Genomic DNA, 20,001 nt, shown 5'->3' on the forward strand with positions numbered 1-20,001 from the left:
ATCTCAAACATCAGCATATTAAATGACGAAGGAATGGTACCTGCCTAGTCAAGTGACTAACATTCTTTTTTTGTTACGGTCTTGTTAAAATACCTAAGGAGAAGTGGAACAGAAATAAATTCAGTAATTTTCAGTGTTCAAAACTAAAATATATTATCTAGGTCCGTTGTAGACTTGCTTTGTACATAATTTAAGTATGAATTTATTGGCAAGTGAATAATTTCAATCAAAATATTGAGATCTCTAATAGTATGCACAATCTTTACAACAGGTTCTTCTTGCAAAACGGAAACTGGATGGAAAATTTTATGCTGTCAAAGTGTTACAGAAAAAAGTAGTTCTGAACAGAAAAGAGGTAAAGTGAAAGAGCATTGTTTCTCCTAACTCCATTTTCTCAATTAACAGAATTGTTTTCTGGTATATAATACAAGCTGATCCTTTACCTTTTTTTACAGCAAAAACATATTATGGCTGAACGTAATGTGCTTTTGAAAAATGTGAAACATCCATTTTTGGTTGGATTACATTATTCTTTCCAAACAACTGAAAAGCTTTATTTTGTTCTGGATTTTGTTAATGGAGGGGAGGTAAGTTTATGAGTTTTATGATCAGTTTTCTAATTGTTGATAATGTTTAGAAAAAATAGAATAAAGTCACACTTTTTATTTGCCTATCAGTTTTTGGAAGAATAGGCCAGCATTTACAGCTCTTAGATTCATGACGCTGGCTAATTAATAAGCACAAAGATATAGAGAATTGTAAACAAAGCTCTTAAGCAGCTTATGGTGTGTAGGTGGGAAGATTCATAAAAAAACCTTTGTGTGCAGCTACAGACTTCACAGATAGTATAGCAAGATAATATACTGAAATGTTAGAATAAAACATGATTGGTAGTTAGATAATTATTGTCTACACAGTTGCACATAAAGATTACCTAGCCTGTCATTTTCTAAAACGTGCAAACTATAATCAGATGAGATGATCCTCTAATAAAGAGTTCAGTGGTGAAGTCAGTTTGGAAAATGTTTCATGTTCTATCCCATTGACAATTAACAATATGTTTCTTGGTGATTCACAATATTGTTTCAGCATGTTAAAGACTTTGAGTTCTACCTTAAACAAAGCCAAGATTTCTTTTAAAATATTTTCTTAGCATGCAGTTCCATTTGTTTGAACCAAATCTGTTAATAATATTCCTCAAAACTCTGAATCAGAAGCATATTAAAATACACTTTGGAAAATGCCACTCTCATCATAATAATTATAGTAATAGGGGATCCCTGGGTGGCGCAGCGGTTTGGCACCTGCCTTCGGCCCAGGGTGCGATCCTGGAGACCTGGGATCGAATCCCACGTCGGGCTCCCGGTGCATGGAGCCTGCTTCTCCCTCTGCCTGTGTCTCTGCCTCTCTCTCTCTCTCTCTCTCTCTCGGTGTGACTATCATAAATAATAAATAAAATTAAAAAAAAATAATTATAGTAATAGCTAACATGCATCAGGTATACTTACATAAACTATGTTTTATAAAATATTTTATAAAATGTTATATAAAATAAAGAAACTGAGGCACAGAGAAGCTAGGTAACTTGCTCAAGGCATGTGGTTATTAGTAAGTATTAGAGCCAGGAATTGAACTCAGGCAGTGTGATTCTAGGATTTAGGCAGCAGCAGACCATCCCCTGTTCCTGTTTCTCAATCCTCACACCTTTCTAACTTGTTTGATCTATGACCTGTGAATGTCTCCAAAAATTATTATTATTATTATTATTTTAAGATTTTCTTTATTTGTTCATGAGAGACACAGAGCGAGAGGCAGAGACACAGGCAGAGGGAGACGCAGGCTCCACGCAGGGAGCCCGACACAGGACTTTATCCCAGGACTCCAGAATCACGCCCTGGGCTGAAGGCAGGCACCAAACCGCTGAGCCACCCAGGGATCCCACCAAAAATTATTTTGATAGATAGTGTTCCATCTTTACAAAGGGATCTTTCAGCCTTCATATAGTATACTTAACTGTAGAATAAAGGAATTAGAAGAAAGACTAATGTCTATTCTGCAAACGTGAAAGATAATAAGACATAAGTAGATCATTTTGGGGGAAGATCATTAATAGAATCATTATTCAACACCCTACATCTATATGACAGAAATGCCGTATGCCTCCTCAGTGTAGAAGCAAAACTTTGAAGGTTGAAGATTAAAGGTTGTCATTTTATTTTGTGTGTACTTAAGTGCTAACCTGAGAATTTATTGAGGGCCTGGCACTTTGTAATGATCTTATCGGCATTATTTCAATTAATCATTACAACTCTTTGAGATAAGCACTATTTTATAGATAAAGAAACTAAGGCTCAGAGAAGTTAAGTGACTTTCTCCATGTCACCATGCTCTAGTAAGTAAGTGTCAGGGATTTAAATCCAGGGATTTAATCTAGACCTGAGTCTAGATTTGAAATGTCCTGTAAGGCATTAACTGCAGATGAGATCCTGTTGGAAGCTTCCTGCTTTGTCCGTGGTTTCTTTGTCCTGTTTCAGAACCTTGCTTCTGAGCCCTTTTTATAGTGATCACTCTAAACAGAATGACAAAAGTGGAAAGAGTTGGCTTATATTCTAAAAGATAGACTTGGCTAAGATAATGGGGAAATAAAAAGAATGAAATAGAGTGTTGGGGTTGGTGGAGGAGGAATTGAATGGGGCTGTAGGCAGAAGAGCAGGTAAAAATGAGAAAAGATAGAGGGAGGTAGGAGGAGTATAATATCATTATGGGTTTCCTGTAATTATTACTAGTATCCCCCTGATTTTCATACTTAACATTTTAACCTTGACATGTGTTCTTAACTTTGATATAATACTGGGTGTATAAACAATACAATTCCTGAACCTCAGCTTCCTCATTAATTTTCTGCCTCAAGATACTTGAGTAGATTAAATAATACAAGCATATAAGGTCCTCAACATAGTGCCTTTGATTTAATAAACTGTCATTGTTAGCTGCCATTGGTGAATGGTCAGGTTTTCATTTTGGGTAGTTTTCGTTAGTATTGTATTTGATTGATGTGATCAGATCAATAAATAGATTATTACAATAGTATAAGCTAATAAAGGCAATAGTCGGGCTAAACAGGAAGTAGTATTCCAGGAATAATTAAAAGATAAAAACAGAAGATTTTTTTCATTAGTTAGATACAGAGGCTAACAAAGCAGAGGTACAGAAGTAAAGGAGCAATCCAGATGAATCCCAGGCCAGCCTCCCACGTCCCTACTCTATCAGGATCTATTATAACTGATCTTCAGGGGCAGCCCCCGTGGTGTAGCGGTTTAGCGCCACCTGCAGCCCAGGGCATGATCCTGGAGTCCCGGGATCGAGTCCCACGTCAGGCTTTCTGCATGGAGCCTGCTTCTCCCTCTGCCTGTGTCTCTGCCTCTCTCTCTCTCTCTCTCTCTCTTTCTCTCTGCATCTCTATGAATAAATAAAATCTTAAACAAAATTATTTACAACTGATCTTCACCATAATCTTTCAAAAGAGGTTAAGAAAAATTGGGGGACAGTTTTAATAAATCAGAGAAGTTAAATGAATTGCTCACAAAAGGAGAACTAGGATTTGAATCCAGGTCTGGTCAGCTGTAAAACCTGACTCTTCTCACTGGACCTCGTTGCCTCCCATGGCTCAGAGGACTGGATAGAAAGTGATGGTGATGTCATTAAAGAATATAGCAGCAGTGGCAGTAAATCTGTAAAAGAAGACGGGGGCTCTGTTCTAGACAAGATGAATTTGTTGGCATATGAACTATTCAAGAAAGAGCAGCAAGCAACATGTCTTTGCAAGAGAAGTTCCAAGCAGAGGTCTAGGTGGGGTATGTCCACACGAAGGACTGTCAACATAGAGGTGGTGGTTAAAATCACTGGATGGATCAGTTACTTGGGCAGGATATCCAGAGAAAGAGTAACAGTGGAGAAACCGAGGACGTATACCTTGGTATCCCTGCAGCATAAGGGGCCAGAAAGGAGCATGAGATGGAACTCTCCAAGGAAGAAGGAGACCTAAGGTGAGATCACTGCTCTAGAAGCGAGGGAACTTAGAGTAAGGACCTGGGGAAAACTTTGCCCAGGCAGGTAACCTCATGAATAAAGGGCAGAATAAAGAAATAAAATACGATTTCAGAAGGTAAGAAATGAACTGGCGTGTCCAGCTGCTGCTCAGCGCCAGCCATCTGCTGCCCTACTGGAATTTAAGCTTAATGTTGCAGAGCTTCCTCTTTTTTTTTTTTTCCCAGAAGAAACCAAAACTAAACTTTTTTTTTTTTTATGATAGTCACAGAGAGAGAGAGAGGAGGCAGAGACACAGGCAGAGGGAGAAGCAGGCTCCATGCACCGGGAGCCCAACATGGGACTCGATCCCGGGTCCCCAGGATCGCACCCTGGGCCAAAGGCAGGCGCCAAACTGCTGCGCCACCCAGGGATCCCCCCAAAACTAAATTTTTACCGAAAAAATTTTTTCTTCATTTTTAAATGTTAACCAGTTAATTTAGATTTTTCTAAAAACAGTATTTGGCTCAAACAGATTATATCTGTGGATTATATTTGATCTGCCAGCTACTTGTGTCCAGTCTCTGAAGTGTTTTTTTGTTTTGTTTTGTTTTTCCAAATGAAAGCACAGTCAAAGGGGCACCTGGGTGGCTCAGTGGTTAAGGGTCTGCCTTCAACTCGGGTCATGGTCCCAGGACCCACATCAGGCTCCCCACAAGGAGCCTGCTTCTCCCCCTGCCTATGTCTCTGCCTCTCTCTCTGTGTCTGTTCTGAATAAATAAATAAAATCTTTAAAAAAATAAAGCACAGTCAAAAAAGGGGTTAGTGAGAGACCTTATTGACTCCATGGCAATATCAAGATCATCAGTCTTGGTTGATAATCTTCTCCAGAGTGGTGAGGACACTGGACATTGAAGATTGAGTAGTAAATAAGAGATGAGCAAGTTAAAGTTAGCAAGAGTAAAGAAAGATGCATGGTAAGAGAGAATGATTGCAAGGTTGGGGACACAGATAAGGGAGAATCATAGTTCTGTCCTTTGGTGCATTTTTATCTCATGTTCAGAATAACAAATCCTATTTTTGTATTTATGGGATATATTTGTTTCACTTTTTGTGTGACTGATCTTAATATCCTTTCTTTTTCCCTCCCATTTTATAGCTGTTTTTCCACTTACAGAGAGAACGATCCTTTCCCGAACACAGAGCTAGGTTTTATGCTGCTGAAATTGCCAGTGCATTGGGTTACTTGCACTCCATCAAAATAGTGTACAGGTACATTTTAATTTATTTAATGTATTTCTTGCAGAAGTGTCTTTTTATTTATTTTAGTGAATACTCAGTTTTGCTTTTCTTTTTCTTTCAATTTAATAGAGACTTGAAACCAGAAAATATTCTTTTGGATTCAGTAGTAAGTATTATCTTTTAAAAATCTATTAATTCTTAATTTTATCATTGTTATGCTTAGGGGAAAAAATGCAATCTCAAGAGTTCCACATTGCATCATTCCATGTACATTTAAGATTCTCCAAATGACAAAACTTAGATGGAAAACAGATTAGTAAAAAAAAAAAAAAAAAAAAAGAAAACAGATTAGTGGTTTCAAGGTGACAGGGACAGTGGGAATAGGGGAGTACATGAGTATGAGTGAGTGAGTTCTTTTGTTCCTTTGGGGCATTGGACAGTACTCTGTCTTGATTGTGGTGGTAGTTACACAGATCTACACGTCTCTATTGCATAGAACCACACACACACACACACACACACACGTATACGTGTAAGAAAAATAGTGAAAACAATTAAATTGGCACTCTGGTTAACTACCTTAGAGTAGAGTAACTGTAGAGTTATATAAGATACTGGCATTGGGAGAAGCTGCATGAGGGGTACACGAAACTCTGTGTAACATTTTTGCAATTTCTTGTGGGTCTATAATTCATAGTCAAATGGTTTTAAAAATTGTCAGTTTATGCCCATGCATTGTTTTATCTTATTGACCCTGTATTTGTCAGGGACATGTTGTCTTAACAGATTTTGGGCTTTGTAAAGAAGGAATTGCTATTTCTGACACAACAACAACATTTTGTGGGACACCAGAGGTAAGAAAATGTCTCATTTGTTGTTTATAAAATAATAATAAGTAAAATGCAAAAATGAGTCACAAATTGCATATACAGTACTTGAAATCAGAAAAGTAGAATAAAATCCTCATTTCAGGAAGCTTTTAGCCACTTGGATATATCTGATAATCATCCCTTCAGAACATTTAAAGTTTCTTGATAGTATTTTTAATTGTGATTGTGAGCTACCACAGAGAACCCATCAAAGATATAAATTATGCTTATTTGTTAAAGATTTTATTTAAATTCAAGTTAGTTAACACATAATGTTTTATTAGTTTCAGGGGTAGAATTTAGTGATTATCAGTTGCATATAACACCCAGTGCTCATTACATCAGGTGCCCTCCTTAATGCCCATCACCCAGTTATCCCATCCCCCCCATATACTTACCTGTTTGTTTGGATTTTTTTTAAGATTTTATTTATTTATTCATGAGAGACACAGAGAGAGAAAGAGAGAGAGAGAGAGAGGCAGAGACACAAGCAGAGGGAGAAGCAGGCTCCATGCAGGGAGCCCAGATGTGGGACTCAGTCCCGGGTCTCCAGATCATGCCTGGGCTGAAGGCAGCACTAAACCGCTGAGCCACCCAGGCTGCCCTACTTACCTGTTTTTAATGTTAAAAGTATACCTTATACTTCTTAAAGCATTTGATTATATTTCTTATCATTTAAAAAAATTTTTTAAATTAGCAGTGAAAAATGTCCTAAAATTGTGGTAATGTTTATACCACCACTCTTTAAATATCCCAAAGCCATTGAATTACTCACTTTAAAATGAGTAAATTGGGATGCCTGGGTGGCTCAGCCCAGGGCATGATCCCAGTTCCAGGGATGAGTCCCACATCGAGCTGCCTGCAGGGAGCATGCTTCTCTATTTGCTTATGTCTCTCCCTCTCTCTTTCATGAATAAATAAATAAATCTTTAAAAAATAATAATAAATAAATAAAATGAGTAAATTGCATAGTATATGAATATCTAAAGCTTTTTTTTTAATAAGCTAAAGCAAATATGGCAAAATATTGACATTGCCTATGTTTACTGGTGGCTATATTGGTTTCTATTTTCTCTTTTTCTATATGATGAAAATATTTTATAATAAAATTAAGTATTTATTTGACGGAAGGAAGTGAAGCAGTGGGTGGGTGAAGGAAGATCACAAGTCAGAATTAATCAGAACATCCCATTCTCTAATCATGTTAGCTAGCAGAAAATGTATCCTTCTTTTTGAGACAGTAATCATTATTTCTTAAAAGTTATCTTAAAGCCTTATTATTCTCACTATGCACATATACACATTTAGTTTAGTTTAAACTATGCTAGTTTTAATGTATTTATAATGATTTAGATGCCAGGTAGTATTAAATCTTTATTGTAGAGTAATTGCAGATATCATGTTGAAATGTGTTGATAAAGTGCCTCATATGAGACTTTTAATCAAGATCAGAAAAGTTAAAAAAATTAAAAGTAAAAATACTTTGAAATGTTTTATTTTCTTCCTTTTTCTAATATGTATATTTGTGACCATTCTATTTTGGTTTGTGCATAAAGAAACAATTTTTTTGTGAACATATATTGATTTTGTAGTTAACCAAATCTTTAAGTCCTATAGTTTTTAGAGGGGAAACACAAGTTCTTTGGGTCCTCTAAATTTAAAGGTAATCAGAAATTACTAAACCCTTTTAATATGTTTTGCCATTTCTTTGGATCACATTTTTTTAAAAAGCTTAAGAAATTATTTTCTTATTTCATTTGGTAAGAGAAAATACATACTTTGGAATCCCGAATTCAGATTCACTGTTTTACGTGTGTGAAATTATGATGATGTTTAAATGTGTTACAAATAAAATGTGCATAGCCATCTAATAACTTACACGACTTTTCTAAATAACATGTTAGAGAATAATTTTCTAATACAAAATTCACATTCTTTTGTCTTTAACTGAAGGAAAAAATAGATTATAATTGCCACATTAAAAATTCTTTCTTCAAGAGAAACAATTATGGGTAATGACTAGAGGAATTTCTAAAATAAATTAATCTTGTGAAAGACTCTCTCCGCCCCCCATCCCAGTACTCAGTTTACATAGTATTACAGATTTCTGCATTTGTTGTCTTCTTCCATTTGTCTTAATTGCATCACACTTTGTGCTTGAATATGTGTAGTTTGAAAAATGTGCCACATGATTCTGAAGAGTACTACTGTCTGAGAACCGCTGGTATAGAATAACAATACCCAACCAATTTAAAATCTTGATAATATGTTTTTAGCATCATAGTAACATCTTAAATTTGTTAAATTTCTTAATTATTTCTAAATTGTATCATGAGTTGTTTGTTGAATTGCTCAAATATTTAATGTTTTCTATAGTACCTTGCTCCTGAAGTAATCAGAAAACAGCCCTATGACAATACTGTAGATTGGTGGTGCCTTGGTGCTGTTCTCTATGAAATGCTGTATGGATTGGTATGTATTTCTGCTTTTTCATTATTCTAGTATGTTTTCATTGCTTTGAGTTTTCTCTTTTTTTAATAATCCCAAGGACTGTAGTGACCTGGTTAAGTGAATTCAAAATCCCTTAGGGATATGCACAAAAGAAAAAACTTCTCCTTTGTTACTGCTCTCTTAATGTAATTATTTCTCTGTCATACTAATCACTACTTACACTAATCAGGTATTCTCATCCCACTTGCATTTTTTAGAAATAGACACTAGCTGTAATAATATTATTCACTTCCATACAGTTTACCCCAATCATCATTCTTAGGCATTCTGCCCAATTTCAAAAAGATGGAAAGAAAAAGATTTGTATTTATTAGAAGATCCTATCTTTTGGGTTTTGCCTTGTATTTTATTTTTATAGGATTAATACACTGTTCCTCCACTTTTTCCCCCATTGGGAACCTTCCATTCCCTTTACTGTAAACACATCTGGAAGATTTTTTTGCAAAAAAGGAATGTTCGGGACACCTGGGTGGGTCAGCGGTTAAGCGTCTGCCTTTGGCCCAGGGCATGATCCTGGAGTCCCGGGATCAAGTCCTATGTTGGGCTCCCTGGATGGAGCCTGCTTCTCTCTCTGCCTATGTCTCTGCCTCTCTCTCTCTGTGTCACTCATGAATAAATAAATAAAATCTTTAAAAATGAAAAAAAAAGGAATGTTCACTATGAAATAATTTACCCCAGCTTTTATTAATCGAAGACACATAAAGCTAACCAGTGCTTCTGATTAATGTGTAAAGTTGTTTTACTACATTAATATTCCAGTCAGGGGGGTGCCTGACTGGCTCATTTGGTGGCATGCAACTCTTGATCTCAGGGTCTTTAGTTCGAGCCTCACATTGGGTGTAGAGATTACTAAAAAAATAAACTTAAAAAAATACATCACTCCACCCAAAAGCAAACAATTTTGGCACATCTGTTAGTTTACATATTCTTATAGGGACAATACATTTTTTTCTCTGTACTTTTTTGAGATATTTAATTTCTAGAGTCCTTTTTGGATTCCATAAGTGTCCAGCAGCCTCATGGTGGGGACCATGAACTCATCATCCATGCTGCTGCCCACACTCATCTAAATACCAGCATCAGCTGAGACCTGAGCTGGGGTTTGGGTTTCTTATTTGGCTTTTTGCTTTGTGTGGGGTTTTTTTTTTCCCTCTGAAAACCGGAGCTCTCGGTGAAATCCAACACATGAGGTACATGTTAGAGCATTTGTCTTATGTTGCTAATTTTGCATGATAGATTCCTATGACAATCAACATTGTCTCTTCTTTGCCGTTGCTTATTAAAAGATTTCTTTTTCCGGTTATGCTAGTGACTTGGAATACCTGATATACCTTACTTTTTTTAAGTGCTGGGTATTTACTATCCTGATATTTCTGAGTCCTTTAAATTTCTTTAGAGGACTATGAAAGTGGAAAATAATGTTATTGTATATAAAGTGCAATTAATTTAAAAGGGAACATTTGAAACATATACCTCACTAAGGACACTTATATTAACTATTTAAAAATAAAGTTTGATTTTAAAAAGTGAAAACGTTTTTCTTTCCTATAAAAAAGAAAATGACAAGCTATATAACTTGCCTTAACTTTAAAAATTATTTTTAGTTTAAAAGTTAACTCGATGATTAACTGACTAATCCTCATGTTGTACAAGTCTTTAGGCTTTAACAATAGAATTGTAATTCAGCAGAGTGCACCCTTAATGCTGCCATTACAAGTACTTAGTAAGGAGTGCAATCTTCAGGTCTCCCATCTCTACTGGAAATCTCTTTTAATTCACTTATTCCCAGGTCTCAAGAAATTATTTAATGTTTGATCTGTGTTGAATCTGTGTGCAGTAATTCTTTCATTATACTTTTGATGAAGTTGGTGGTTTTTTCTAAAACAAACTATTACAAGTTTTACACAGTTTACACCTACCTGTCTGCAGGGTGTTCTTGAACATTCAGTGAACACATATTGGGTGCTACATGGTGCTGGGTTTTAAAACCTCTTCACATTGGAGACCACACACTGCAGATCTACAGAGGCCTCTGCATTTCTAGAACTGTCCAGACCCCAACTGATCTCTGTAGATCAAGGCCAAATCCAACTCTTTTAACCACATTTTGGCATACTTCAATTAACATTAACTTTATTTTCCTTTTTCCCCCCGCCAGCCTCCCTTTTATTGCCGAGATGTTGCTGAAATGTATGACAATATTCTTCACAAGCCTCTGAGTTTGAGGCCAGGAGTGAGCCTCACAGCCTGGTCCATTCTGGAAGAACTCCTAGAAAAGAATAGGCAAAATCGACTTGGTGCCAAAGAAGACTTTGTATGTACATCCTTCCAGTACTCACTTTATTTCAGCTTATTTTAGATTGGAAGACAAATTCTTATTTTATGTGGCATTTACTGGGATGAATACAGCTCTTAAATACCACCATGGAAAAGAAGCATGCTTGTCCCAGCGGTTCTCACCAGTATTTTTATAGGGTTTGAAGCATTACACAGGCAGTTTTTCATTTGATCTTCTTAACAGTTTGAGCCTCTCCTCACTCTTCCATCCTGCTCTCACACCCCATTATTTATTTGATTTTTGTTTCTAAGAATTTTCTCTCCCTTCTTTTTAAAAAATGTGTGGCATGCATTTTTTGATAGCCTAAACTTTGAAGTCATTGTACTTAAGAATTTATTAAGTGCCTCCTGTCTGCATGAGGTAATGCCTTTTGCCTTGAACTAATATTTAATAACTTTTTTCTTCGGAGAATTTGGTGATAGCTCCCTGAGGTAATTCTAAAATCTACAGATTTGGTTTTTTAAAAAATCAAGGTAACTAGGGGCTCCTTAAGCCAATGGAGCATGTGACTCTTGATCTTGGGGTTGTGGGTTTGAGCCCCAGTTAGATGTAGCTATTCCTTAAAAATTAAAAATCTTTATTTTTTTAAATTTATTTATTCATGAGAGACACAGAGAGAGGCAGAGACACAGGCAGAGGGAGAAGCAGGCTCCATGCAGGGAGCGTGATGGGGGACTCGATCCCAGAACTCCAGGATCCTGCCCTGAGCAGAAAGCAGATGGGCTCAACCTGCTGAGCCACCCAGGTGTCCCTAAAAAATCTTTTTTTAAAAATTGGGATAATTAAATTGCTTGTATAGCTACAGACGTTATGTTCACGTGTCCGTAAATTCATGCACTATTGAGGAACATGAACTTTTACATTTCTCACATATTCTTGGGAACTGTTTATTGGTTGTGAATTTGAACTGTGAATAGCAAACTTGTCTGCTACTGCTCTTTCCCTCCACACTCCACAGTTCATCAGTAGATCACTCTGCAACAGTTTTCCATCCAGCTTGGATTCATTCCATAGTCCATTGTTCCACTTGGTCTTGTTAATACTTCACACCTTCTTGCCCCTTGGTCCTTTTATGGAGCACACTGGCAGACATCACAGCCCTGGGTGAGTCCAGTTGTCATCTTCTGGGCTGCTAAATAGGGAAAATAGAATCAGCAGAGCAGAACTACTTCAGCCTCGCTGTCAGATTTGTAGACCTACACACACCTGCTCACTATTGTTTCCTTCTATCTAGTATAGTGGAAAAGGCCAGTTTCTACCTCTGCACTGGATCCTGACTCCTTGCAGAAACCCTGTGTGTGCTTTTTTTCAAAGCACAGATAACTGTTCTCTTTTGTTAGGGGTCCTTCCAATCAATTATTAAACATTATCAAGTCTCTTCTTAAACCAGAACCCCTCAACTATGCTTTCCTGCCAAGTAATACTTTTTTCCTTTCACAGCCAAACTTGTTGAAAGTTTCTGTATTCATTTCTTTCTCATTTTACCAAAAATAGCTACTTAGAATTGCTGAATTCCTCTGTTCCTTGGCTTGCCTTCTCAGCAGCATCTAAACTTCTAACACTCTTTTCCACAGGCTTCTGCAAGAGCTGACAGTCATCTTGTGCTTTCCTTTCTGTATTTCTGGGCCCTCTTCCATAATGTCTTGTATAAAGCTCCTTTCTTCAACCTGATGGTTGAGTGTCCTGGTTCCTTGTGGTTGTCCGAAACCTTCTTTCCTTCTGTGCTCTGTTCCTAGACAGCCTTATTTGGCCCAATGGCTTTGGTTATCTCTCTGTCTATATCTGACACATTTATAATGTGTCCAGTCCAGACCTCCAGTCCAGACCTCTCTTCTGAACTTGAGACTCAGAGGATATCTGCTTATTCAACACCACCCTTCAGATTTCTGGAGAGAACCTCAAACATAGCATGTGCAGAATTGGACTCCTCCCACTTTCCTTTTGTGTGCCTCAGGTTACAAATCCGAGTCATTCTTTGACTCCTCTTTCTACCTTACTTCCATATTCACCACCAGCCAGATCCTGTTGTATTTGCCTCCTAAATCTTCCCATATCCACACACTTATCTGCTTCCTCTGCGACTACTTTTTTTCTACCATTTTCAGTTTTTTTTTAAGATTTTATTTTTAGGGGATCCCTGGGTGGCTCAGCGGTTTAGCGCCTGCCTTTGGCCGGGGTGTGATCTTGGAGACCCGGGATCAAGTCCCACGTCGGGCTCCCTGCATGGAGCCTGCTTCTCCCTCTGCCTGTGTCTCTGCCCGTCCCCCGCCCCCCCCCCCCCCCGTGTGTCTCTCATGAATAAATAAATAAAATCTAAAAAAAAAAAGGATTTTATTTTTAGGTGATCTCTGCATCCAGTGTGGGACCCAAACCCACAACCCGGAGATCCAGAGTCTCATGCTCCACTCTCTGAGCCAGACAGGAACCCCTACCATTTTCAACTTGTGTTTGGCCACAGCAATAACTTTTCTTCCTTAATCTGCTCATGGCTTATTTCAGTCCATTTCCTTATTACTATTAGAGTGGTCTTAAAAAAACAAACCAAAGATCCCCCATATTTGTAACGTTCCTAAAGCTCCCTGATGGCTTCTCAGAATCCTAGAATAAAACCCTAAGTTTTTAACGTAGACCCAATATGATACGGCCTGTTTACCTCTTAGCTTCCCCTTGTGTGACTATCCCACTCCTTCCCTGTACTTCAGCAGTATTTGACTCTCATTTTCTTGATCAAACGAATCTCTGTCACCTAAGGGCCTTCATATTCTCCCTGGAATGTTCTCTAATTTTTGATCAAATGTTATTTCACCTCCAGAAATTCTTTTTAAACCCACCAAACTGGGATCCCTGGGTGGCGCAGCGGTTTGGCGCCTGCCTTTGGCCCAGGGCGTGATCCTGGAGACCCGGGATCGAATCCCACGTCGGGCTCCCGGTGCATGGAGCCTGCTTCTCCCTCTGCCTGTGTCTCTGCCTCTCTCTCTCTCTCTCTCTCTCTGTGACTATCATAAAAAAAAAAAAAAAAAAAAAAAAAAATTAAAAAAAAAATAAATAAAAATAAACCCACCAAACTAGTTTGGATTCTACTTTATACACTCTTGTGTGTCACCTTGTATGGAAAATAACTGGAATCAATACTGTGCCAGCTTTTGATAATACTAATCCAGAGTGAATTTTTTTTTTATTTTTTGGTACAGTAGCTCATCACCTTGATTTTACCTCTGCCCCACTGTGTAAAAAACTTACCTTCTTTTTTACCTCTCCCGTTCAGATAACAATTACAATTCTTTGTATCTATATAGTGCCTTGTTCTTTTCTTTATTTGAGAGAGAGAGCATGGAGAGGAGGGGCAGAGAGAGCAGGAGATAGAGTCGTTTTTTTGTTTGTTTGTTTTGTTTTTTATTCACGAAAGACAGAGACATAGGCAGAGAGAGAAGCATGCTCCATGCGGGAAGCCTGATGCGGAACTTGATCCCAGGACCCTGGGATCAAACCCTGGGCCGAAGGCCGACACTCAACCACTGAGTCACCCAGGTGTCCTAGGAGAGAGAGTCTTAAGCAAACTCCATGCTGTGTGCAGAGCCCAATGCAGGACTCAGTCCCATGACCCTGAGATCACAACCTGAGCTGAAACCAAGAGTTGGACGCTTAACTGACTGCCACCCAGGCTCCTCATGCCTTAATTCTTTTCATAGGTCTTTTATTTATGTTTTTTTCCACTAGTCCTTAAAATAGTGTGTGAAGATTCTAGGACAGAAATGTTAACTCTGTTTTACCTATGAAGAATTATGACTGTGAAGAGGATATAACTTGAGTTTGTCATTCTGTATAACCGTCTTTTATGTCTGCTCTGGTAGTCTCTCCACTATACCATCTTGCCTCATGAATACCAGAAACATGTACCTAAAAAGAATTGAGGGACAGGGATTCCTGGGTGGCGCAGTGTGGTTTAGCACCTGCCTTTGGCCCAGGGCGCGATCCTGGAGACCCGGGATCGAGTCCCACGTCGGGCTTCCGGTGCATGGAGCCTGCTTCTCCCTCTGCCTGTGTCTCTGCCTCTCTCTCTCTCTCTGTGTGTGTGACTATCATAAATAAATAAAAATTAAAAAAAAAAAAAAGAATTGAGGGACAAAGGGTAATAATTTGGCTTCATTAATTCTTCAGTGAGCACTGAATTTTATTTTTCAACATGAATAAAATATTTCTTTAACATTCTAGCTTGAAATTCAGAATCATCCTTTTTTTGAATCACTCAGCTGGACTGATCTTGTACAAAAGAGGATTCCACCACCATTTAATCCTAATGTGGTAAGTATATATCCAAATCTTGTTTTCTAAAGTAGTGAAATGTAGAACTGTAACTCATAATTTTAGCAATAGATCTCAAAACCTGATGTGAATGAAATAGAATCAGTACCTAAGTATTTGTAAAATATGTGTCTCAGGGTTGTCTCGTACACTGATAACTTTAAGATGACCAGTAAAATTGTAGTTATTAGTTATAGCGGTAGAAGTATTTTTTAGCATAGTAATTATGAAGTGTGTTTCTTTGAATCATCCCATGGTTAAGAAAGGGATGAGCTCATTAGATTAAAAAATATGCAAATTAAAGTAACTTTGAAGTGTCTCATGCCTATAAATCAACAGTTTAACATTAATGCACATTTTTTTCTAGTTTTATTTTAAAGATTTTATTTACTTATTCATGAGAGACAGAGAGAGGCAGAGACACAGGCAGACGCAGGCTCCCTGTGGTGAGCTCCATGTGAGACTCGATCCCAGGACCTTGGGATCACGACTTGAGCCAAAGGCAGATGCTCAACCACTGAGTCACCCAGGTGCCCCTTTTTTCTAGATTGATATATAGCCAGACACAAGCAAACATTATTAATGGTAATGTAAATTGTTACATCCCTTTTGGGAAAATAAAATGTTCACGTTAGTGTAACTTGTTAAATCAACTGATGGGAACATTTTATGTAAAGATAATTTTTTTTTTAAAGAGGAAAGCTTCATCAAAGATCTGTTCACAATATTAACAATGTTGAAAATTTGGGGAAAATGGGCATCTGGGTGGCTCAGTGGTTGAGAGTCTGTCTTTGGCTGGGACCAGGATTGAGTCCCACATCGGGCTCCCTGCATGGAGCCTGCTTCTACCTCTGCCTGTGTCTCTGCTTCTCTCTCTGTGTCCCTCTCATGAATGAGTAAATAAAATCTTTTTTTTTTTAAAGAAAATTTGGGGGGATCCCTGGGTGGCTCAGCAGTTTAGCACCTGCCTTTGGCCTAGGGCGCGATCCTGGAGTCCCGGGATCGAGTTCCGCGTCGGGCTCCCGGCATGGAGCCTGCTTCTCCCTCCTCTTGTGTCTCTGCCTCTCTCTCTCTCTCTCTGTCTATCATAAATAAATAAATCTTTAAAAAAAAAAAAGAAAAAGAAAATTTGGGGAAATAAATACAGAAAAAGCCAGTAATGATGTTATACTTTTATGTGTTACGATGTAATTTATTCCTCATGCTACCAAGTTACTACCATTACTATCTTTATTATACATGTTTTATAAATGGAGAAATGGAAGGTCAGAGATGTCCCAGAGATGGATTAAAAAGTACCAGAGCAAGGATTCAAATCTGTTCCACATTCCAAAATCACTATTCTTTCCATGCTTTTTTATGTTTGTCATTTCTTGTTAAGTGAATGGCAATAATAATAAATATAACAAGGAGTAGGCACTTAGAAAATCTTTTTTTTTTAGAAAATCTTTATAATGTTTAAATAAAAGCATAATCCTTAGAATATCAAATAAAAAACATGGCAATTTTTGTGATATACTATTATAGCAGTAAAATAATGATAAGGACTAGAGAGATTATAATATAAAACAAGATTGAAAAAAATATAAACCAAGATTGATTTGGGGTTGCAGGATCATAGGTGAATTTTTTTTCTTTTATTTAAAGTTTTTGGTGTTATGGAATTCATGCCATACTTTTTCAGTAAATTAGTGCAGAATAAGGAAATCACTTCAGGAAAATATTATTTAGTCTACTCAGATTCTTTTTATCTCGAATGTCTTCCTGAGTTTAGTTATCCCCAAATAAATATGTCATCAGGCACATTAAAGAGAGGTACTCCTAAGCAGTACTGGAAATGGAAATAATGTTGACTTCAGAAGTCAGATACCTCCATTTGGATCCCCGATCTTTTAAGAATAATTAATTTTTTTTAAGATTTTATTTATTTATTCATGAGAGACAGAGAGAGGGAGAGAGGCAGAGACACAGGCAGAGGGAGAAGCAGACCCCATGCAGGGAGCCTGACGTGGGACTTGATCCTGGGACCCCAGGATCACACCCTGGGCCAAAGGCAGGTGCCAAACTGCTGAGCCACCCGGGGATCCCCAGAATAATTAATTTTTTAAAGCAAGATCTACAACCAAGAAGCCACAGGAGAAGAATAGGTAAATTTGGCCACATTAAATTTAGAAATGTCTATGTGGTAAGAAAGAAAAAAAAAGAGCACTGCAAATTAACTGAGGAAGATTTCTTTAACACATAAAGCATTCTTTTTTTTTTTTTTTTTTTTTTCACATAAAGCATTCTTATAAGTCAATGAGAAAAAAAAAAGACCAATGACTGCTAAAAACATGGACAAAAGACACAAAATATTCAGTTACAGAAAAGTAAATTACAGATAGCTTTTAAATATATGAAAAGAAAAAATATATGAAAAGATGTTCAAACTCACTGATAGACTAACATGTTACCATTTTTCACTTAAGAGATTAACAAAGATCAGAAAGCTTTAGAGTATAATAAAGTAGATGTTCTCATATACCCTGTTCTCAGTACTTTCATCTTTTTATCTAAACCTGACAGCAATTCTATGAAATAGTACTACTATTTTCCATATAATATGGATGAGTTAACTTAGGTACAGAAAAGGTTAAATAACTTGCCCAGAGTTTAAAGTTGAAGAAATAGAATTTGAGCCCAGGCTCTTAGAAGAGAGAGCCCTCCCTCACTCTTAACATAATACAGTATTGTCCCTGTCAGTACTAGCCATGAGCCATAAGGGCATTTATGAATATCTATAAAGTCAAGTAAAAGAACATTTGCCATCATTTACTGAGTACCTTCTTCGTGTCAGATTCTGAGAATTTTATGTATTTAACACATCAGATCCTTTACAACAACCTTAACAGTAGGTGGTACTATTCTTACTTACAGAATAAGTAAAAAGAAGTAAAAAGTAAAAAGAAGTAAAAAGAAGCTCACAGAGATAGGGTAGTTTATTAAAAAAAAAAAAAAAAAAAAAAAAACATTAAAGCTAGAATAAAGGAAGGAAAGAAGCAAGGAAGCCAGCAAATTTCAAACCTTAGTTTTACTCCAAAGCCCATCCTCCCAAGGTTACATATAAGAATTTGACAACATTTTTTTATATATACATAAATACAACTTCTAGCATTCTTTCTTCTCTGTGGAGGAGGAATTTCTCAATTGAGGGATCTTGCATTCTGGAGTTCTCTTGTCTGTGCTCTGCTCTTTGTAGACCCACCATGCTAACTGTATCCTCGTCTTAGAATATCTGCCCTGGATCCTTGTCTTTTCACCTCGGTCAGGCATGATGACCTTGACATGCTAAGGATTCCCTCCCCTTAGAGCAGAGATAACCTAGAGATTTCAGGGATGAGCTCTAAGAGTGAGTCACTTGAATTAGTACGTTAGTTTTTATCTGCAAATACATTGGAAGGGGAGAGTCCGTTAGCTTGTGTTTGATTTGTAAAGGGAGATTAAGAACTGCTGCCATCAAGCAGCTGCCATGCTTTACTTCCCAGGTGCCCGGCTTCATTCGGTCCCTAAAGCTAAGGTATCCTTACCAAATGCTTAATGGCCTCTGTAGAGCAACAAGAGTTACCTTTCACAGTTTCATTTACAACCCCTTCATTCTTTCATCAAAAGGCTTCACCTACCCAGAGTACAGAAACTAGATGGGCAAGCATTTTATGGAAGCTCAAGTGAAAAGTGCCATCCTGAAAACCTACCTGGACTTCTTTTCTAAATTTAGAAGTGGTGATGGGCAGAGAGAAAAGGAGTCAGTTTTAGGGGCTGATGTTCAAAATATATTTTTTAAAGATTTTATTTATTCATGAGAGAGAGACAGAGAGAGGCAGAGACACAGGCAGAGGGAGAAGCAGGATCCCTGTGAGGAGCCCGATGCGGGACAGTCAGAACCGGATCTGGGATCCTTGGATCAGGACCTGAGCCAAAGGCAGATGCTCAACCAATGAACCACCAGGTGCCCCGTGAGGCTCAAATTCACATAGGTGAGGACTCTGTTATGCTAGCCTTCCTCACCCTTGTCTCCCAGCACTTCCAACAAGAACTTTGTTAAAAGGACAGATAACCTCACCTAACTTGTAAACTCTGGAAAGGAAAAGCAGAAATTGTTTCAAAGAAATGGTGAAGCAGGAAGGCATCTAAACTTGCCAGGAATAAATAGGTAAATTCATGAAGAGGTTTTAATGAAATACTAAACTAGTGGTGGAGGGGGGAGGAAGCTAAGGTGAATTAATAATGCGTTTTTGATGTTTCAGGCAGGACCAGATGATATCAGGAACTTTGATGCAGCGTTTACAGAAGAAACAGTTCCGTATTCTGTGTGTGTGTCTTCTGACTATTCTATAGTGAATGCCAGTGTACTGGAGGCAGATGATGCATTCGTTGGCTTCTCTTACGCACCTCCTTCAGAAGATTTATTTTTGTGAACAATTTGCCATCCAGAAACCATTGAGCAAATACAAGCCTACAGATGAGACTGAATCTCCTATTTGTGTGAATATTCAAATATGTTTAACTAGTGCCTCATTTTTACATGTAATGTTAAAAACTATGAAAAATGTATTTTCTGCTGTATGCAAGAAAATAGGGCATTTCAAAGAGCTAAGTTTTGAATTAAAATTTGTATTGTTTATTAAGCTTATTTTTAAACAGAAATTTTAAAAGCTGTTGTTCTCAGCATTAACC

At 37.5% G+C, this 20,001-nt stretch overlaps 1 protein-coding gene across 1 annotated transcript in view; it reads left to right on the top strand.

Moving 5' to 3' along the window:
- SGK3 (serum/glucocorticoid regulated kinase family, member 3) overlaps positions 1 to 19,742 on the top strand; it is a 70,270-nt gene extending 50,528 nt beyond the window's left edge. Inside the window, 9 exon segments of the mRNA NM_001190428.1 lie at positions 272 to 355; positions 456 to 587; positions 5,186 to 5,298; positions 5,398 to 5,434; positions 6,036 to 6,122; positions 8,514 to 8,609; positions 10,807 to 10,962; positions 15,199 to 15,288; positions 19,572 to 19,742. Of these exon segments, the coding sequence (NP_001177357.1) occupies positions 272 to 355; positions 456 to 587; positions 5,186 to 5,298; positions 5,398 to 5,434; positions 6,036 to 6,122; positions 8,514 to 8,609; positions 10,807 to 10,962; positions 15,199 to 15,288; positions 19,572 to 19,742 (966 nt within the window).
- The last annotated feature ends 259 nt before the right edge of the window (positions 19,743 to 20,001 follow it).

This window comes from Canis lupus, chromosome 29, assembly GCF_011100685.1.
Source record: "Canis lupus familiaris isolate Mischka breed German Shepherd chromosome 29, alternate assembly UU_Cfam_GSD_1.0, whole genome shotgun sequence".
Classification (NCBI taxonomy): Eukaryota; Metazoa; Chordata; class Mammalia; order Carnivora; family Canidae; genus Canis; species Canis lupus.